General features: G+C 39.7%; 2 protein-coding genes across 4 annotated transcripts in view; both read left to right on the top strand.

The window, feature by feature from the left end:
• Nucleotides 1-5,915, top strand: part of rras2 (RAS related 2) — a 41,877-nt gene extending 35,962 nt beyond the window's left edge. The window contains exons 4-6 of the mRNA XM_039688638.2: nt 1,236-1,344; nt 2,863-2,981; nt 3,501-5,915. Of these exons, the coding sequence (XP_039544572.1) occupies nt 1,236-1,344; nt 2,863-2,981; nt 3,501-3,588 (316 nt within the window). The 3' untranslated portion in view covers nt 3,589-5,915. The remainder of the gene's footprint in view (nt 1-1,235; nt 1,345-2,862; nt 2,982-3,500) is intronic.
• Nucleotides 5,916-13,113: 7,198 nt separating this feature from the next.
• Nucleotides 13,114-21,662, top strand: part of tub (TUB bipartite transcription factor) — a 74,384-nt gene continuing 65,835 nt past the window's right edge. For 2 of the 3 annotated variants that reach the window (XM_039688607.2, XM_039688604.2), the window contains exon 1: nt 13,115-13,330. In XM_039688607.2, the coding sequence (XP_039544541.1) occupies nt 13,269-13,330 (62 nt within the window). In that variant the 5' untranslated portion in view covers nt 13,115-13,268. Of the gene's footprint in view, nt 13,331-21,662 lie in introns of all 3 variants that reach the window. The other variant, XM_089129598.1, reaches the window with a different exon arrangement.

Here is a 21,662-nt window from a genome sequence, read left to right as displayed (position 1 = left end):
CCTCATATCAATGTCCTTCCTCCCAGCACACACACACACTGTTCTCCATATGATGGCTTCTAGCCGTTTTACAGCGTTACTGGAAAGTTTATTGGAAAGGCATGAGAACCGAGTGACCTTGTGTCATCCTGTGTACTGTAATGCAGTTCTGTGGCCCAAAACAGAGAGAGATAGTTGCTCATCAGCTGGAAGGGTGGGCTTGCATTACTTTTAGGAAGAGCTCCGCTTTGTGGGTGCATGCGTCTACTTTCATTTCATTATTTCTGAAAATGCCTTACTAGGGATGCATGATATGGTACCACTGAGGTTATCAGCCAATATGAAGATTTTTTTATTTTTTTTATTTAAGATTTTTTTTATTACTTCCCCTCAAGTTGACACCAGGTGTCTTAGCAAAATAACCACTTTTACACAACGTTAAAGAATGAGAAAGTGTCCTAAAACTTTTGTCTCTACTTTGAACAATTTATATATATATATATATATATATATATATATATATATGAAGAGTTCAGATGCAAAAGCCTCTAAGTGCCATTTGAAATTTTCTTCTAGAATGATAATTTTTATCAAGCTTGTATATTTAAGTTCAGTGATTTCACTTAAATGGCAATGATAATTACCTATTAATTGTTATTTAAGTGAAATTACTGAACTTAAATATACAAGTTTGATAAAAATCATCATTAAAGAAGAAAATTTCAAATGGCATTTAGAGGCTTTTGCATCTGAACTCTTCATATATATATATATATTTACGGACCAGGCCCCACAGTTCGGCATGCATGTGATTAGCGGATTAACTGCTAAGTAGAGTGAAAGTTTATAATTTGGACACGTTTTATCTTGCCAATTTACACATCCAAATGAAGAAGAGGCAAAGATCGGGACTTGACTCTTACGCTTTTACAATTCTCTCGGTTGTCGTAAGTGAACAGTTGAGAAAGAAACCGGATGTGTGTCAGTATATTCCGTCCATGCAATTAATCTTAAAGTGACAGCAGCCTAATTTTCCTGCTGTTGTCTGTGTCATTAATGTTAATAAAACAAACATCATCATCATCTACCTCATTGAGAGAAAAGAAGATAGTTTGAAGACCAGTCAGGAGGAAAGTGATGACAGGGGGGGTGTAGGCTTGAGGAAGGATCTTTGTGTGTGTAAAAATGCATTGCATGTTTCAAGCTGTTTGTTTGGGACCTTTTTTAATGGCCGTGCATCGCCTTGTTTTCCTCAGCTTTGAAGAGATCTACAAGTTTCAACGACAGATCTTGAGAGTGAAGGACCGGGATGAATTTCCCATGATTCTAGTGGGTAACAAAGCTGATCTGGAGCAACAGAGACAAGTGAGTGGCATGATCACCTCAAGTACTGTGATTTCAGAAAGCTGCACTGAATTAGTATTGATATGAACATATTTAAACTCTGAAATCATAGCATGACTATTGTATCTATTGTAGAGCCTCTGTCTATATTTTGTTTATGTCTTAAAATGACACATTTACATACTGTACACATACATGGAGTACCCAGAGCACAATGTCACTGTTAAAGGGATGGTTTTCACCCCAAAATTAAAATTCTGTCCGTAATTACTCACCCTCATGTACTCACTTTCGTTCATCTTCGGAACACAAGGGATCGCTCTCAGGGATCGAAACTTGCCGGCCCAGAAAAGTTAAAGACATCGTTAAAATAGTCCTAGTGACTACAGTGGCTCAATCTTAAATTTATCAAGCGATGAGAATACTTTTTGTGCGCAAAAAAACAAACAAAAATAACGACTTTATTCAACTAATCATGTCCTTCTCTATGGGCCTTGAGTGAGTTCACGTAGTGAAACTACGCAAAGCTTCTAGGTTGCACGTCACACTTAGGCTCTCTATTGGCCAACGCTGGTCATGTGTGTGATGCGTGTGACGTACAACCCAGAAGCGCTGTGCAGTTACGCTACATGAACTCACTACACTAGGTGAACCCACAGAGAAGGAAATGAATGTTTGAATAAAGTCGTTATTTTTGTTTGTTTTTTGCGCACAAAAACTATTCTTGTCACTTGATAAATTTAAGATTGCACCACTGCAGTCACTCGGACTATTTTAACGATGTCTTTAACTTTTCTGGGCCGGCAAGTTTCAATCCCTTAGAAGCCTATGAAGGAGTGATACAGCTTTCAGATTTCATTAAAAAATATCTTAATTTGTGTTTCGAAAATGAACGAAAGTCTTACGGGGTTGGAACAACATGAGGGTGAGTAATTACTGACAGAATTTTCAGTTTGGAGTGAACTAACCTGGACGAAATGTGTCTTGATAATCAATGAAGAGCACTGAAAGGCTGAAAAATATCACAAAGAGTGTGTGTGTCTGTTAAAGGAGTAGGTCACTTTGCAAAAAACTTTTGCTGATAATTTCTGTCAGTGGACCTTGAACCGTTTGGTTCCTGGAAAAATCCTGGAACGTTTTCATCAAAAACCTTAATTTCTTTTCGACTGAAGAAAGAATGACATGGACATCTTGGATGACATGGGGGTGAGTAAATTATCAGCAAAAGTTTTTTTTAAAAGTGAACTACTCCTTTAAGGAGAGAGATGGTAATAAAAGATACAGGGTTACTGAGTGCATTCTGCAAATGAAAGACACTCGGACTGTGTTACACTGCCACCTCGTGTTAGAACGGAGAACGTTCTCATTGCATCAATTGCCTTTATTTTCTGAATAAGAGGTACTGTTTTAATCAGTATCTTATAAGAGGCAATGTTTCAATCCGTATATTATAAGATGTTCTGTTTTAATCAATATCAAGTCAAAAGCAAAAATTGTTTAAAATGTTTTTATTTTAATTGAAGGCTGTTCATTTTTCAGGTTACCCAGGAGGAGGGCCAGCAGCTTGCCCGACAACTCAAAGTCACATACATGGAGGCCTCAGCTAAGATCCGTATGAACGTAGACCAGGCTTTCCACGAGTTGGTTCGAGTCATAAGGCGAGTCTCTCATACAATATTGTGGAACCACCAGATGGTGGCAGAACTCAAACAGCAGGCTTGTGGTCTGAATAGAATACTAGTATAAGGTTTTTGGAAAAACAAGTGTGTAAATCAGTACACCTTTCAATCTGTATAATGCTACAATGTTGTCACATCACCTTATTATGTTCTTTATTTAATGCAGCAAGCACTGTTTAGTTATCACCTCAGAAATATATCTAGTTATTTTATTCACTTTTGATCCAATTTTATTTGTAAAAATGTCTTTCATTTTGACAGTCCGATCTGATTGATAATGGAAAACCATTGGAAATGCAAATCAAGCATATTGCATTGAGGGATGATGTATTGTGCATACTGAGCATTGTATACATTTGATTTTATGACCAAAATGGAGTTTTAGTTTAACAATAATAGATGTGTTTCGGATGACTTGTAAAGGCATATGTTAAGTTGAGCTTAAAAATTTGTACACTGAGTAAAACATGATTGTCTGATTGTTACATCCTCTCACAGGAAGTTCCAGGAGCAAGAGTGCCCACCCTCGCCGGAGCCCACGCGTAAAGAGAAGGATAAGAGCGGCTGCCATTGTGTGATTGTCTAATTGGCCTCTCACTGCCGCCACTCACCCAGCTGCTGTCACCAGTCCCTGCCCCCCCACCCTGCCTTCTGACATCACGTCCTGTGCGGATGAACTCGCTGCCTTTCTACGTGTGCATGTCTTCAAAACAGCAGTGTCTCTCATAGCCTTATCAGGGGCGTTTGTGCCTCTAGGACTTCACTACTAGAAGAACCAAACTGAAAAAAATCTTGATCGAACTCACCATTCTACCTTCAACTAGAGTACTGACATCAGTGTGACCTAAAATATGGTAATTGTGCCCCCAACACTAAACATCGCTCCTTAAAACACACACAATTCCTTTTTTTTTTTTTTTTTTGTATTTTGAAGGATTTTTTTCCCTCTTGCCTTGTGACATTTGTACTTTTGCTGAGACGGAAAGACTAAACGAAACACCATTGGGATTGCAGAGGACATTTAGTCACCGATCTAGAGTGAGGTGATGTTCTGAAGCTTTGTGCGCATGTGTGTGTGTGTGTGTCATGCCATATCTGTTTTTACTTCCATATGCTAAGCAGCGATTGTACATAATTGAAGATTTGTGTGAGTTGAGGCCACCTTTATAACGACAAAAATCAGTTGCAGAGTACCGTGTGTGAGGTTGAACCGCTTGTTTTGACATGAATTAACACATTAATGTTATGTACATAGCCTTTAACATGCCAATTTTGTCAGCAGTGAAGTCAGATTCCCAACTTCTGGTTTGATCAAGAGGCCTTTTTTTTCCTTGTCTTTTTTGTTTGCATTGTAAGACTTCTTGGCATGTATGGATTTGATTCTTTCAAAGTGATAATTCACCTAAAAATGAAAATTCATTTACTCGCCCAAATTACTCATGTGTTCCAAAGCTGTTACAAACCACATTTTTTTGTCCATACAAAAGAAAAAAAATTAAGACGGCCATAAATATTAGAAGTGTAATTTTTACTGTTGTTCTTTAAAATACAATTATTAATTTTATTATTATAAAATATTAATAATATTAAATACAATATTAATTAATTTTTTATAATGAAAAAATAATAAATAAAAATATTTTGATAATAACAGTAATTTTTATTATACAATCACGTTGAAAGGGGGATATAATTATTTCTATTTTTTTTATTTTTTTTTTGTCCTTAGCTTAGCTTGAACGTCAATGTTGTTTTAGGCCCGAAACAGATTTGGAACGACATGAGAATTTTCATCTTTGGTTGAACTATCTTTATTGTGAAATGTATTCTTCATGTAGCCAGATTGTTGAAGCCTTCCTGACTCTCAGCTCCGATTTCTACAGACTATCTTCAGACTCAGGTTTCTCCATTTACAGTGTTTTCACAATGTGCTGACGATGTCCGCACGCTCAGAACACAATAGGTTGTCTGTTCTCTACTAGGTACCCCACCAAGATTGATGACTCTGAGAAGTAGACTCTAAAATAATTGTGTCTTTCTCTGACCTTGCATTTCAATTCACTTTTACACTTTTTTTTTCAGTTTGGAAATGTATTTAAGTGACTGAAACAGTGTGACTACTGTTTCAAAGGGACAGTTGAACTGCAAAAAAAAAAATCATACATTAGACATCAAAAAAATATACATTAGACATCCACATTCCCTCAAGACTATTTTTTATTTAATGTGGTTTGACGTCTCACACTTCAATCTTTTTTTTCTTGCCTTCATACTCTAAAGGTTCACTATTGCATCATGCCACGATTTATTTTCCAGAGTGCATTTCTGTATGAGGGATTCAAACTGTTCAATTTTTGTGTTTTATCATCATGTAATATAAGAAAAAAGATGGAAGTGATCTTCTGAATGGACATGATTAAATGTTTTTACTATATACTTTTATACATTATTTTCTTATCAGACTAGTTAATGAGTATTTTTATATGTTTGTAAGTGAAAACGCTCTCGCGCCACAAATGTGTATATGTAAAGAGGAGTATTTAATTATATCTCGTTTTTGTTTTTAACTGAAAAAAGGCCAATGTATGTTGAACTGTGGTCCTTTCCTGCTTTCGGTGGACTGAAGCCGACAATTCACGCAAATAGTCGTCCACCTCATAGCCTAAAACGCTTCACCGGTGATCACTGAGTCAACCGTTTTGTGATGACTCGGGTTCGACTCCTTCCCAAAACCTTGTCCATTATCAGATACCAGTTATCATCAAAACAGATCAAGATGAAAGCTAGTAGGAACAGAAGTGCATGACTCTTCCTCTTCCCAGAGTCTGTGTACGTCTAATCCATACTGTGTTTTATTTGTCACATCCCTGTATAGCCTCTGGTGCTATAATAAAATCTATGATTTATCTGTGATATATTATTTTTGCTTTTCCTTTCTGAGGAACGACGGTATGTTGCACAAAATTATAGCTCTCGTTCTTTTAAATCGACATTGAATAACAAGCGCCACTATGTGACAAGTAGATTGTTATTTTGCTCTCCTTAAGCATGTCCCCTGTGATTTACAAAACTTCTGTGCTTTTCTTGGGCAGTGTTCCGGTAATGAGCTGTAATATGTCACAAGCTTGTTTTGATTGTTTTTGAATCTGCTGTGTATTCTTCCGCGAGATATAAAAGTGATGGACGAGGGTATCTTATCATCTTTATGAATTAAGAGGATCGGCTTCAGAAAAGCTATTGCCCTGCTCATGTCATGACGGTTATACAACTAAAGTAATGGAATTGAATCAATGCTGTGACCGCCATATGGGTTACAGTTTTATATGAGATGTTTACCATCGCCTGTAAATGAGAATGTACAATCACTATTAACGCTCACTTAGACAGGCCTTGAATGGAAAGGGCTGAGGTTCCCAAAAGCGTAGATCGTAGAGGCGTTGGTTGCCAATAGTTCTATATTCTATGATCTACTTGGGCTGCAATGATTTTAGGAAAGCCCAGGATGGTTTTGCTACTAGTGAAGCGTATGATGATGCCAACGTAAAGGCTCAATGGGGTTCTATATAGGTTCCAAAGGTTCTTGACTCAATTTTATTGTAACCAAAAGTTTCTAAGGATGTTTTTTTGCTCGTGATAAAGTCTGTTTACAAGCGGTTTAATTCATCAAATGTAATCAAAATAATAACTGAATTAAAACTACATCTATAAACTGATCCATGATGAGAACCTCTAAAATGGTTTATACTGTATATGAAGCTCCAACCTTTTCATCTAAGAGTGGATTACTGAACAGCATTACATTAACATTACAGTAGAATTTACACAACTGAAGTCATGCAGTTACTATAATGTCATCAATTGGTTTGGTCTGTTTCAGTCGAATGAATTTTCTCATACGAGTGACATAAAGACGTTCATTTTCAGAGGCTTGGAGAACAAACACAATCTGAGCATTAACACCTTGACAAAATGGGAAAACAGACTGTCTGATTTACTCAATCATATTTGTGATCTCCACAATAAAATTCTTGATTTCTTTGCTTTTGATTAATGTAATTCTCTAATATGTGCAATCTACTGGATTCAATTATGCAGGATGAATGTGAAGCAATTAAGTACACAAATAATATTGTTTTGCTTTTGACATTTCCGAAACTGCTGTTCCCAGCATGTTCCCAGAAAATTACTTCATGTGAAATGGGAGACTTGATGTTTAATGTTTAATTCGTTGTGATTTAGTATTTCATTTACCTTGGTTACCACTGAAGCTTTTTCCAAGGAATTTTTGTGTAAGGAATAATGGGCCATTTAATTATTAGAATATGATACACAGAGGTGGTAAGAGAGCGGGAGAAAGAGTATGCTTTCCGTACATAATAAAAGATAATTTTGTGGCAAAAAACATGGAAATACTTTGTTGTTTTTATCCTGTTGTTTACTATATTTGCTTGGTCAGTGTCTTTGTGGGTTTTGGTTCTTTTGCTGTTGTATGCTGTTAAGGACCTTTGGCGAAGTGATATGGAACTGTAATGCGATTAAGACCTTCCTGGAACTATACTTTAGCCATGCGTTTCCCTGAAAATAAAACCTTAGAATGTTTGTCAGCCAATCAGATTCAAGCATTCAACATCCCTGCAGTATATTATAATTCAGTGATGAGACAAAATAAATCAAATTGATTGAATAAATTAATCCTGTTGGGGGACCATATAAAATCATTTTGAGACTGTTTATTGGGTCTATTAAATTATTTAATTCTAAGATTGGAAGTTATTTGAACATTGATTCACTTGTAACAAATGTACATGGTGAAATCGCGACACTTTTTCAGTGCAGGAAGAGTTTAAATGCTCTTATTGAATAAAATGACAAATGTGAAAGTCTTCAAAATGGGATTTGCATAAATGTATTCTCTGAGTTGTATTTTTGTTGTGCCATTTGCAGTGTGTGGGTGAGTGCTGTGTATACTTGTCAGCATCACCATGGGTGACAACACACATTGACATGGATAAGTGGGCTTTAATAATCACAAACACCTCTTGGCAATGAAGGCTTATTTAAGGAATATGAAAATGAGCATTGGTGTGCCAATCAGGTACGCAATTTTTCTGGTCTGGAATGGCAGCTTAAAACGCTTTCCTGTCACCCTGATTAGTATTCTACAAAAGTGTTGATGTTCTTATTGGGTCCGAATGTGCCTTAGACTGTAGACCCTATTAGAACTGTTGTTTGGGAGACTAGTGTTCTTTGAGCACATCTGAGTCATGAATGGGCAGATTGACACCTTTATTGTCACTGGCCTTGCAAATGTATGTGAGCTCGGCTTAACTTGTCTGGAAAACCAGAGATTTGATTTTCATCTTGGTGACAGCGGTCTTATTTAGACATCAAATCTAAAGAGTATATAAAGAGTCACTGGAAAATTGGGACCTCTGAACCATCAGGTCTCATAACTTACCCTTTCATATAAATCTTTTTTTAGATTTTAAATGTTTGTTTGTTTGTTTTTTATGTGACCTTTCACACCATTTAGTTTATCTAGTGTGGTTATTTAGTCTCGCTGATGCATAACGAGATCATTTCCTGATGGCAAAAGAACATTTTGGACTAAACTGCTCAATATGGATTAGTTTTGTGATCTCTTTATGAACTTTTTTAAATGTCAAAGTAGAAGTTGTGTAGCTGGAGAGTACAGAAAGCTGTCAGATTTAGGATGAGTAATTAATGACAGAATTTTCATTTTTGGGTAAATAAGTGAATTTTGGACTGGATTCAATATTCTTTGTGTGTTTCTGTTAAAAAAATAATTTACCGACATTCATTCATTTTCATTTGTGATGTAAACATATTGTTTACTTTCTGAAGTGATGAGGTAAAGATCCCCCTCCTCATATTTGCTGCTGAAGAGTTTACATTTCAGTATTTTATTTGCCATTCATTGTTCAATTCTTGTCAAAATGCAAAATTTTACATAAAATATTTGACTTAGTATTTTAGGTAACACAATAAGGTTTCATTTGTTAGTTAGAATGAACTACGAATAGAATGAACTACTTCCACAGTTAGTTTAATGTTCTCATATTTTATACTCTTTTATGTTAATTTAAACATTTCTACTATATTTTTAGATCAAAAGTTGTATCTGTAAACTGTGAACTAACATGAACATTAACATTTTTGTTAACTAACAAAGATTCATTAATGCTGTAAATTAAAATTTCTCATTGTTAGTTTATGTTATTCAATTCATACCCTTTAATGCATATGAAAAAAATACTATGGAAGTCAATGGGAATAGCCATTGACTTCCATAGTATTTTTTTCCTATATGCATTAAAGGGTATGAATTGACAACGCATTCTCACCCCAAGGCGTCACCTTTGACCATGCTTCAATATTTGACGTTTTAGGCGCCCTTTAGCGTCACTTACATGACGCGATCCTACAGCGTCATCTAACTGACGCTAAAGGAAAGCCACCTCCACCTCGGGGAGGATCCCTGCCCGGGAGCGTTCCGGCGTCCTCTGGCCCCGCGCTCTCCCAACGCCAATCCCTTGACCCGCTTCCCGCCGCCGGAGTGGCGGGGAGGCCTGGGCCGGCCTGTTGGCGTTGTGGGGACCCGGGGCACTTTATCGACAGGTGTCCATTGATGGAGGTGGACACCTTCATTCGGGTCCCCTATGCGCCACAGGCTGCCCCCGATCAGACTGGGCTGTATCAGATACCCGTGAGTATTAAGGGGGTTACGTGTCAAGCTTTGGTGGATTCAGGTTGTAACCAGACCTCCATCCACCAAAGCTTGATTCAGCCAGGGGCATTGGATAAGAGCCGCGAGGTTATGGTGCGGTGTGTGCACGGCGAGGTGATGGGGTATCCCGTCGTGCCAGTCATAATCCGATTTAGGGGACAAAAACATAGTGTGGAGGTGGCAGTTAATCCGCACCTCCGGCACCCGCTGATTTTGGGTACCAATTGGCCGGGGTTTCAATCATTATTGGCTTGTTTGTGTGCGGGTGCTCCTGGGAAAAAACAACGGCACCGGGGGGGGGGCCACTGACTGTTCAGGCCGGCGAAGCTGTTCCGGGACCATCGGTGGCTGATCCAGAGGAACGGAGCGGGGCCGAAATACCCATCTTTTCGGTCCGTGATGATTTTCCTCTGGAACAGTCCCGAGATGATACGCTGAAAAACGCGTTTGAACGGGTCCAGGTCATCGACGGGCAGCCGGTGCGGCCAGATCAGCCGCTCACGTACCCATATTTCGCCATGATTAAAGATAGGTTGTATCGGGTGACTCAGGACATCCAGATACAAAGCAAGATACAACCCAGTTGTTAGTACCTAAAAGCCGTCGGGAAATGCTTTTCCAGGCGGCTCATTCTAATCCGATGGCTGGACACCTCGGGCAGGCAGCCACGTTAAATCGTTTAATGGCCCGATTCTTTTGGCCGGGCATTCATGAGAATGTGCGCAGGTGGTGCGCGTCTTGTCATGAATGTCAGTTAGTGAACCCTCCGGCCCATAGTAAAGCACCATTGTGCCCCCTGCCGTTAGTCGAGGTCCCCTTCGAGCGAATTGGCATGGACCTCATCGGGCCATTAGAGCGATCAGCACGGGGGCATCGCTTTGCATTAGTCCTGGTGGATTATGCCACGCGATACCCTGAAGCAGTCCCACTACGCAATATTTCGGCTAAAAGCGTTGCGAGTGCGCTGTTTCAATTAATCTCCCGGGTGGGAATCCCAAAAGAGATTCTCACCGATCAGGGCACGGCGTTTATGTCACGTACGATACGCGAACTATATGAATTATTGGGCATTAAATCGATTCGCACCAGCGTCTATCACCCACAAACCGACGGCCTGGTGGAACGATTTAATCGCACGTTAAAGTCCAAGATTCGTAAGTTCGTGCGGGAAGACGCAAAAAATTGGGATAAGTGGTTGGAACCCCTCTTGTTCGCTGTACGGGAGGTCCCCCAAGCCTCCACGGGGTTTTCCCCCTTTGAGCTTCTCTATGGCCGCCAGCCCCGCGGGGTTTTGGATGTCCTTAGGGAGGCTTGGGAGGACGGACCTTCTAATAGCAAAAACGAAATTCAGTATGTCCTGGACCTGCGAACAAAACTCCACACTTTGGGGCGGCTCTCTATGGAGAATTTGTTACAGGCTCAGGACAGACAAAGTCGGCTGTACAATAGGGGGGCTAAGCTACGTAAATTTGCACCGGGAGATAAAGTGCTCGTATTACTTCCCACATCCAGCTCGAAATTACTCGACAAGTGGCAAGGACCGTTTGTGGTTACACGGCGAGTTAATGATCTTAACTATGAAATCATTCGTTCAGATAGGGGGGGAGCACATCAAACATACCACCTCAACCTCCTTAAAAAATGGAATGAGGTGGAGTCAGCGATGCTGGCGACGGTGGTGAGTGGGGAGGAGGATCTCGGGCCAGAGGCGAATGTAAAAGTGCAATCCCGCCCTCTGGCCGCTTGTGGGGACCACCTCTCACCGTCCCAGATCGCTGACATCCAACAGCTACAAGCGGAATTCGCAGATGTGTTCTCACCCCTCCCTGGCCGAACGAATCTCATACAGCACCACGTTGAGACGGAGCCGGGCGTGGTGGTTCGCAGCCGGCCATATAGATTACCTGAACATAAGAAAAAGGTAGTTCAGGATGAATTAGCGGCGATGCTGGATATGGGGGTAATAGAGGAATCCAACAGTGACTGGGCAAGCCCGATAGTTTTAGTGCCTAAAACCGACGGCACCGTCCAGTTCTGTGTGGATTACCGCAAGGTGAATGCTGTATCGAAGTTCGATGCATATCCAATGCCAAGGGTTGACGAGTTACTCGATCGGCTAGGCACGGCTCGTTTTTATTCGACACTGGATTTAACGAAGGGATATTGGCAGATCCCCTTATCTCCAATGTCCAAAGAAAAGACTGCTTTCACGACGCCGTTCGGATTACACCAATTTGTCACCCTTCCGTTCGGTTTGTTCGGGGCACCCGCCACCTTCCAGCGCTTGATGGACCGGATTCTACGGCCGCATGCTGCATATGCTGCGGCGTACTTGGATGACATTATCATCTATAGTAACGATTGGCCGCGGCATGTGCAGCATTTGCGAGCGGTTCTCAAGTCGCTGAGGAGGGCGGGGCTCCCCGGCCTGAGGCGGGCGGTGGGGGTATGTGGTATGGGGGGCGTGGTTCAGCGCTGTCTGCAGCGGGAGAGCGGGGGAGGAGTCGAGCGGGAAATAAGCGGGTTAAGTTCAAATGATAAACACCTGTCTGTGATTGCAGTGATTGGCGTTGGGAGAGTATATAAGCTTATATAAGTATATACTTATAAGTATATAAGTATATAAGTTCAGTGGGACGCTTCATTTGAGAGAGTCTGGAGCTTGTGTGCAGACACCGGGAGCTGGAAAGCTGTGGAAAGAGTGAACTGTCCAAAACCGAAGGAAGCTGTAAGCTGTGGAAAGAGTGAACCATTCGAGTGGGAAGGAAGCTGTGGATCAGCTGGAACGAGTCTGTTCTATTGTTCTGTTGAATTTATTTTGAAGCGCTCAGTCGCTGTGGAAGGAGTATTTTTCTGTTCTGTCTATTAAAGCACACAAGCTCCAGTATTTGCCGACCCCTTTGCCTTCTTCCATCACCTCGTCTGAACCTTACCACATAACTATTTTACATAGCTTTAAAAAATAGGCCTAACTGATCAAAATGATCAATTGTTTACCTACATTTAATAAAAAAAAATTCAGCTGGGATTTCGGAGGCCTATTGTGCCAGAAGAGGTGCTTTAATTAAATGTATTTTCCCGAATACTATAGACCTATTGTCTGATGCATCATCATAATGCACATGCTAAACATGTTACAGCTCATCGGCTTTCTTTTTGATCAAATATTCACCCAGTTCGTCCGTCTTCTCTACAGAGAGAAATTTTTTTAAGTTGAAAAGACTCGAGGTTACTAATACTCTGCCAACAAAAAAAAAACGGATAACTGCGATATTTCGTTCAAGAAATAAATCTAAACGTGTGCGCTCATTTTAACAACTGACATTTCCCCTCTCACAGCCAGTGGTTCAGTCCACCTATTTTAAACCCCTCAACCTAACGGTTTTCTAAGGCTACAGCTCCCCACTAGAAGCATCTACAAAGACGTTCACTTTATCGAAGACGGAGGATTTAACACAAGACACAAACAATATTATACGTCTCGGCGTCGCTGTGTAATCAGCAGTTGTTGACCGCAGATGGCCATGGACGGACTGAGCAACAATAAGAGCATGTCATACAGTCGATGGAGTTATGACAGGTAAGCACGCCGTCAGCATGTAAACAGACTGTAAACATCTGTTTTTTTTACGTGCATGTTAAATAATTAATATGATCAAAGTAACCGCGATGAGAAACGCGAGCAGCGAAACCAACCCAGTCGTTAACGGTGAGAGAAGACGCTGATTTTAACGACCGAAGTTGTGTGTCGTTATAAAGTTCCTGATTCTAAGGAAAAACAACAAATGGCTTCTTTTACTGACAAATAGTTATTGTTTGCTAACCTGATGCTGTAGACTATTTTGGTTTTCCTGTCCACAAAGGCGCTTGTTCAGCGAGTAGAATCTGATTTGACAGCTGAATGGAGAATTCAATCTGAATGGAGAGTCAATCACCACATGACTGAAAACTGACGGTCATTTTTGTTTTAAAACGGGTTACTGCATATCAACGTTCCTTTGGTGAGCCAAACATCTCGTTTCTATTTCAACACGTGCTCTTTCCAGGGCATCTCTCGTGTATTTATTAGTCTAGCTTCAGCATCCTCTCAGCTCCACTGTCAGCTTCCCAATTCTCTACAGGCATCATGAAATCTGCCTCAGTGCCTCTCCTTATGAACCAGAGGAAGATACTGGAGATGTCTGCAGTATAGGTGACACATTTGAAAACCCAGGATGTGATTGGTATGCTATGACTGCTCTCTCACTGCTCCACAGAGGAACTACAGAAAGATGCCCTATAGCCTGAGGCATCCTTGCATTTCTCCATGCACATGAAGCTCATTCCGTGCTTCACACTTCTCTATTAGTAAGCAAAAGTGGTTTGTTATTTAAATATGTATTATTTATGAATCAGTTGATGAACAATAGCCAGATGACAGAAGTGCGCAATCAGTTACATTGCTATTCCACATAAGGCCATGGCACTGGAGCAGTCAAATTCAAAAGTTAGTAAAAAAAAACAAAAACGCTATAGGATAATACAATTCCGGCCAATATAAGCCATTCATAATTTTGATCATTACCAGATAGGTGACAAAAATTAATATCTGATATTTAAGTTGGGTTTTTTAACAATTCTGGGATTGTGTTACGTATCACCCGCATACCAAAAAACCCACTCTTCACCAGAACCGAAGAGGGTATACATACTCATACGATTTCAGACGCAGTATCTGTCTCTCCATCTCTCTCCTCCAAGACCCTTGTTCAGTGTCTGTGAATGCATGTGGGTGATAGGGCACAGAGGTAAATGTAGGAAGTGTTCGGCAAAGACAGCGCTTCAGAGAACAGCTGGTGCTTCTCTTCCAAACAAAGGGAATACTTTCCATCACTGAGGACCGTCTCTGATGAACGGATAAAAGAGACAATACCTGCCAGAACATCAGGCTGGAGTACATCGCAGATCATAGTTCTGTATGATGCACAGCGAATAGATGGAGACAAAGCCCCACAATGTTTTGTTCAGCTGACTGTAATCCTTTCAACTATGCAGAAAAACATTCCCCTCACCCTTTTAATTTAGCCTCTACCTGCCATTAGATCAGCTCCAGAATGATCCCTTGAGCTGGTTTGGGATTTAATGGAAGTATGGCGCTGATTACAGTGCACAGATCGAGCAGGCATTATAATTGTCAGCCATCCTCATCAGGTCTGGAGCTGCTCTCAGGCAGTCTAATCAAAAACCAGTGCGGTGTCCCCATTAACAGTGATGTAACACCCAGGTGTTTGGTGCAGATTGTTTTCGGCACACAGGCAAACTTCAATGTCGTTAAGCACTTTTATATTTATGTTAAAGAGAGGGGAGTCTGCTCCGATTATCCAAATAAATGTCAAGTGATCTCATTAGGAAGCTAATAAGACACAATGCCCAGGCAGACCTGATGATAATTTATTCCTACTTTTTTTCACTTTCCACAGTAGTCATAGAAGTATGCAATCGATGCATGTAATTGACCCTTTGCTAAAGTCAGCCTGCTTTGTTACTGTTGCTAACTCCAACCAGCTTTACAGAACATCGAATAGGAAAGAACTTGAGAACACAGGCTGCATCCGAACCATAGACTTAAAAAAAGATCGACGACGCTCGTCCGCTCTTTTCCATCGGAGAGAACTGAAGCCGCCAATGTCCCGATATGGCGCTGACATCTTGGGACTTGAGTCTGCGCACTTGCACGGGAGCAGTCATGCGCAGTCGGGAGCAGGAAGTAAAGCCGCGAAATCAAGGCCGCGCCCTCACTCTCACTGAATCTTTTGCAAGCACACGCCCTGCACTTTTCTTAAGTGCCCTTTGTCTCCAATGATGCCCACTGATTGATGTACCTCGTTAAAATAAGGTAAATACAACTACTAACCACATAGTCAACATTATGAAAAAAGTCCGCTGGTACTTCAGCAGTGACTACTTCACACAGAGAACCTGTCAATCACAGCTGTCAATCATGATGTCACAGCACCGTGTTTAAAGCATCAAATAACGAACTTAAAGCATTAAATACAAACTTATTTTAAAAACAAACATTTGAAATTACATCAGCGTGATATAAACTACAGTAAATGACAAACTATCTTTGGAAAAAGGATATGTGAAGTGTATTTTAATTGTTTAATTGTCTCACGTCCAGTTGAAAAACATGGGGAGGCGGGGTTTACGACCTATACTAGGACCGGTCACAGGGGGGCGATCGAGACGTTTTGGCTCCACTTTTGTGGACTTGTGCGGCACGCTTGATCCGAACACTTCCCAACTATAGACCTTATGTAGCCCCGCCCATTTTCAGTGCTGCACTTGTGTTGTCTTCCAGTTTGTATATCCACAGCACGATCTTACGGATTTATGAATGAATTGTTCTTTTTAAAATCTACTGACATTTGTTATCACATCCTCTTCAAACACTACAATGCTCATGATAACTTTCGTTATCCGTTTCGTTTCGTTTATCCACATCACCATCTAATTACTCTTTAACAGCGATGCTATAGAAATATAGAGCTACTGCAAAAACAAAATTCTAAAGATGGCTATGTGCTTGTTTCTCTGGTGCGCATCGTCTATATTAGGCGAAAAAAAAAGAAAAAAACGCTTAACTATCCCATGAGGCAACAGGAGTTGTGAACCGCAGTGAAACTGTATTTTCACCGGGCAGTGAAACTACAAAAATTTATATTTTACAAAACATACTTTTTTTAATGGCCACAAAGTAAATATTTGTTCAAAAGAAGTACCTGCTCAAAGTGTATGCCATTTCAAATGCAGCCTCTGTGATTTTCAAATTCTGGCTGTGAACAAGGGGAGCTGGGGATGGAGAAGGTTAATTAGTTCCTGAGCAAAATGATAAAGCTGCTGATAATACTGAATGGACCTTATACTGTGATAGGTGTTGTATTCCCAATAGGTAGATGTGGATCAACTGAGAGTCAGCTGATGCGAGCTTGACTGACATGACATGCCAGAACTAATGCTTCGCTTGATTTAGTTGCTAACATTTCTAACATTTTGATTTATTTATTTTTATTTAAATTTATCAAAAATATTTGGACTAGAGCCCGACCGATAAAGGATTTTGAAGGCCGATACTGATACAAATATTTGCTGGTTTTAAAATCCGATATTTCGGCCGATATTTTTTTATTTTATTTTTTACTTCAGAAACGCGCAACAAAGCATTAACAGATTTCCCTAACATTAGTCATTTGTAGTTATTTATGAGTTTTAACTAAAATAATATGATAATGCATTTTAAAAAGAAACTTGTTTCTTTTATTGTCACAACAGAACAGACTGATGATAGTGACATTAGCTAGCTTTGTGGTTAGCTAATCTATGATGAGCCATAATTTAGCAATGGATTACGTCATACTGCAAATTGTAAAACATACATTTTCAATATAACAGACCAAGGAGAGATGATACGTCTCATTGCTATAACTGTCAAGCGCTATTAAAGAAATACTTAAGTCACATTGTCAAAAGTTAAAACGACAGTCAGTCAAGTACACTGTGACAACGTAATGTAACTATTACTAGCTAATTCCGCTTCACTCTCGGCTTATTTAACTGCAGCAAAACTGGACATGATAGTCACAAATTTTGTCATGCTTATTTTAGTTAAGAGAACTGATAGGGATGTTCTTTTAATTGTTATTCAAGCAATGTATGTCTCAACGAGTCTTGCCAACAGGGATGGTGTAGAGTGCCCTCTGGTGGACAAAACTATACAAACTTTATACAAATATTCATTTATCGGCCATTATAACTGCCGATAGTTTGGAAAATCCCTAATATTGGCCAATAATATTGGCCTGCCGATATATCGGTCTGGCTCTAATTTGGAGTGTTTTTTTTTTAAGTTAACTATAACAATGTGGAGTAAGGGAAATAAAATACTGCTTATATCCTCTCAGGGTGCCATGTGTCACTACTGTAATGGCACTTTTCCACTGCTGTTACGGCTCAGTACGGTTCAGCTCGGCGCGGCACGGTTTGGCTCGCTTCGCTTTTCCACTGCGTGGTACGACTCGGCTCGACAAGGCACGGCTCAGTTCGCTTTAGCTCGATTGCTTTTCCACTGCAGTTAGTACTGCTTTAATGTGGGTGAGATTATAAACTGATCGATAACAGCGGTGGCTGTTACTGGCTATTTAAATCTAGTGGGTTTGGTTTCTCGTGTCGATGTCTTTTGGTCGCAAATAGAATGACGCTGGTACTGACGATTCTGTCTGACCAATCAGTGATCTGCAGTGTTTCACGTCACATTTAGTACTGGTACGGTACGCTTGGAACCTCAACAGATCAGGTACCATTTAAAGCGAGCCGTACCGTACTGTACCATGCAGTGGAAAAGCACCACAAGTGAGCCGTACCGAGCCGAGCCGTAACGTATACCATGCAGTGGAAAAGCGCCAAAGCGCGCCGTACCTCCATGGACTTAGCTCGTCTAAGAAAATGTTGGATGGCAAATTTGTTAAGGCAGCGCTTAGCGAAGGTGCAGTTGTCTATTTCTTTTTTCACACTTTACTATAGTAAAAAATATGAGGACTGTGATGGTGCAGAATTGGTGGGAGGCACACACATTTCATATAATTTACTGCAGCACACTGAGTGAATTCCAATAGGGGTTGAATCGCTCAGTGAAGTGCATAGAACATCTACTGTGTTATTCTGATAGAAAAGTGGAACCATTGCATGACTTATGTAAAGCCACGCTCGCTCTATAAGGCAGATGCTTGATTTGTGGGATTAATTTCGCATCTCTGCTCAGAATTTTTTCACCTCAGAAAAGGTGAGAGCGAGAAAGAGAGCTAGCCATTAGCATTTTTATTAATCTCAGTGGCAGTGTTAGCTTGTGCTTGAACCCCTAGAAGTACTATCCTTTTTCTGATTCCCTGGTTGGTTTAGTATCCCAAGGCCCACTTAAAAAATGAGTTGCACTTATTGCACTACAATCATATTGATTCTGATTTGTTATTGGTACCTGCTGAGGAAATATTCTCAATAAAAAAACAAACAAAAAAATGCTGTTTGACACATGTCTGCTAACAACATGATATAAAATGTTCCTTGTGGTTGGACATTGTGTCAAAATTCCAGAACAAATACCTTTTTTTTTTTAATGACCAAGTTTTTGATCTCACGACAATTCGTACGAATTTTACGAGGTGGCTAATTCGTTCGAACTCATACGACCTCACGACCTCACCTTTGTTAGATTTTTGCTAAATCTTACATATTTTTTGCCAAAGTTGCCCAATTTGTATGAATTGGTATGAAGGACCTAACTCTGACCCCGCCCCTAAACTTAACCATCACTGGGGTTTAGACAAATCGTAAGAGTCAGTCACATTTTACTCACTCGTACGAATTTGTCGTGAGATAGTGTTGGGTTAATTAGAGGATGTTGATGCTGGTCAACCAACCTAAAGGCTAGGTAAAGTGTTCTTCTCACTTCCTATCGACCTTAATTTGGCACAGGGGAGCAGATTTATAAGGCTTTTTGTTGATTCTGCTCACAATGCAACTCTGATCTATACTGCGAGTGCGAGGAGAGCACATCGTTGTGCCTCTGTGTATGTGTGGGTGCAAATCGGTTTTGTTTTAAACCGTAATAAGTGTTGTCCGTCAGGTCTGGCCCCTGGAGATGTGACCCCTGACATATACTCAGCCTATAAATGAAACATGAGATCGGTTTCTGTGGTAACCATACACCAGTGACTGAAACTAAACCATTTACTGTCTGCAGCTAAACAATAAATGCTCTAGTTCTGTTTCTTAGCCTATATGGAGTGGGCTCATGTCTTGGTTAATGGTCTTATAATTCATGCATGGGTTTTTTTTTATTAGGTCACCATTCAAATGAGAGAAATTTCATTGGCAGCTTCATTGCACTATGATTTAATCATGTTTGAAAGATTACATAAAAACTAGAAATAACATTTTATTTTGCTCCATATTCAATCATTTAACATAACAACATTTAAATCAATTTTATTTTATTCAGAAAAGATGCTTTAACTTTTTTAAATGTGACATTTAAGGTTACATTACACTCTAAAAAATGCTGGGTTGTTTTAACCCAACTTTGGGTCAAATATGGACTAACCCAGCCGTTGGGTTAAATTTTTACATTACATTTTTAACCCAACATTTCGGGTTTGTCCATATTTGACCCAAAATTGGGTTAAAACAACCCAGCATTTTTTAGAGTGTATGATTAGATAATATCTACACTATCAAATAACATGTTATTTAACTTAGAAGTGTTAGAAGTGTTTCTTGTGGAAAACACACAATACGCTGGAAACATACGCTGTTCTTTTGATTTCCTCACTGTAAGCTGTGAGCATAAGCCCTTTCTCCCTAATGGGCTGAAAAGGGGCACAGAACAGAGACTACTGCACTGCTCTAATTACTGTCTCAGAGTCAGAGATGTGGAGTTCGCAAGGGAAATGCATTCGCAGGCTGGAATATTTTAAAACAGAAATGTTTAAAGCAGCAGAGAGAGAGAGAGATAGAAGATCTCACCCTAACGTCCCTGTAACACATAAAATATGAGTAACGTTTCTCCAGCACTTAGTCTACTTCTGTCTGCTTCTAATTGTCTGATTGTGTCTGAATGCAGCTTTATTATAAAAACACTTGTTTTGATTTTCTTACGACCAGTTACTCATCCACACATTAACTAAAACAGGGGGAAAAATAGATAATTATTACGATAGAGGATAATTAAGCCAAACCAGGCTGCAAGGCATGTTGAGAAGTGTTAATTGTTTATTTATATTTTATTCTTTCGTTCACCTCTGAACCTTTCTGCCCATGAAATCTGAGGGCCCTGATTAATGTTCTCTTCTGGAAGGTTGTCAGGTAGTCAGAAGGGAGTAAACAGCTTTTTAAAATAAAAAGGTTTTAGGTTAAAATTGTTAAAATTATCTTACCAAAAAACAACAACAACAACAACAAAAAAACTATAGTTTGGCACAGAATCAATACACATCTGACATTGCCAGTGACATTGCATCAATTAACTGGAAGTTACTGTTTCTTTTTTACTGTTTCTGTTTGCTAATGAACTGTGTACTTGACGGTAGAATTGTTTATGATTATAAATTTGAAGCCATGCTTTTCTGTTATTTTATTATGTTATGGGTTTTTGATTCTATCTCACAATATCCTAAACGTGATAATAACATGTCATAAAATCACCTCTTGTGTCTCACGCCAGGTCCATGCATACTCTCTGTCTGTAGTGCATGCGTTGTATATTTTTTTGGTGCTTGTGTTAAGAGGTTAGAGCATTCACACTGCACACGGATGATGTCAAAATGATAGTAAAAGTGGTTTTTTTTTGTTTTGTTTTTATGTGAAATGCCCACATATAAAATAACAAACTGTGCTGTGTGAAGAGCTTGCATCTCCACAGAAAGTGATAATCTGACAGGCTGGTGGTTTGAGAACTACAAGGAACAAGAAGGCTACATAATGGATGACGCTCAGTTTATTGTTGAAGTGGAGAAACATTAAGTTCTGTATCACCCACAAAGTGATAATGATTTAAGCATAAGAAAAGTAGGTCTACACATTTAAATGTTTCCCTACTTGCTTGAGCAACTTAATATATAAATCTATATACAAGTAATGCATTGAATAACATGTTTAATTTAATAATTTAGTGTGTTTGAACGTTAATAGGTCTATGAAAGATTGTATAACTGTACTGTGTACAAAGAAAATCGCAATGCAGACAACTTTTTAAGTAACAACTTTTTGGATTGGAATTAAAACTAATGAATAAATGTTGTGTTTGTGGTACACAGCTGTGCAGCAGTGAGAAGTGTCTCGCCGCAGGCCGCGGTGGACATCCAACCCTGCCCACATCC

This window comes from Pimephales promelas, chromosome 1, assembly GCF_988280905.1.
Source record: "Pimephales promelas chromosome 1, fPimPro1.hap1.1, whole genome shotgun sequence".
Taxonomy (NCBI): domain Eukaryota; kingdom Metazoa; phylum Chordata; class Actinopteri; order Cypriniformes; family Leuciscidae; genus Pimephales; species Pimephales promelas.
Note: the sequence above shows the minus strand (reverse complement) of the source record. Positions and strands in the feature narration are given on the sequence as shown.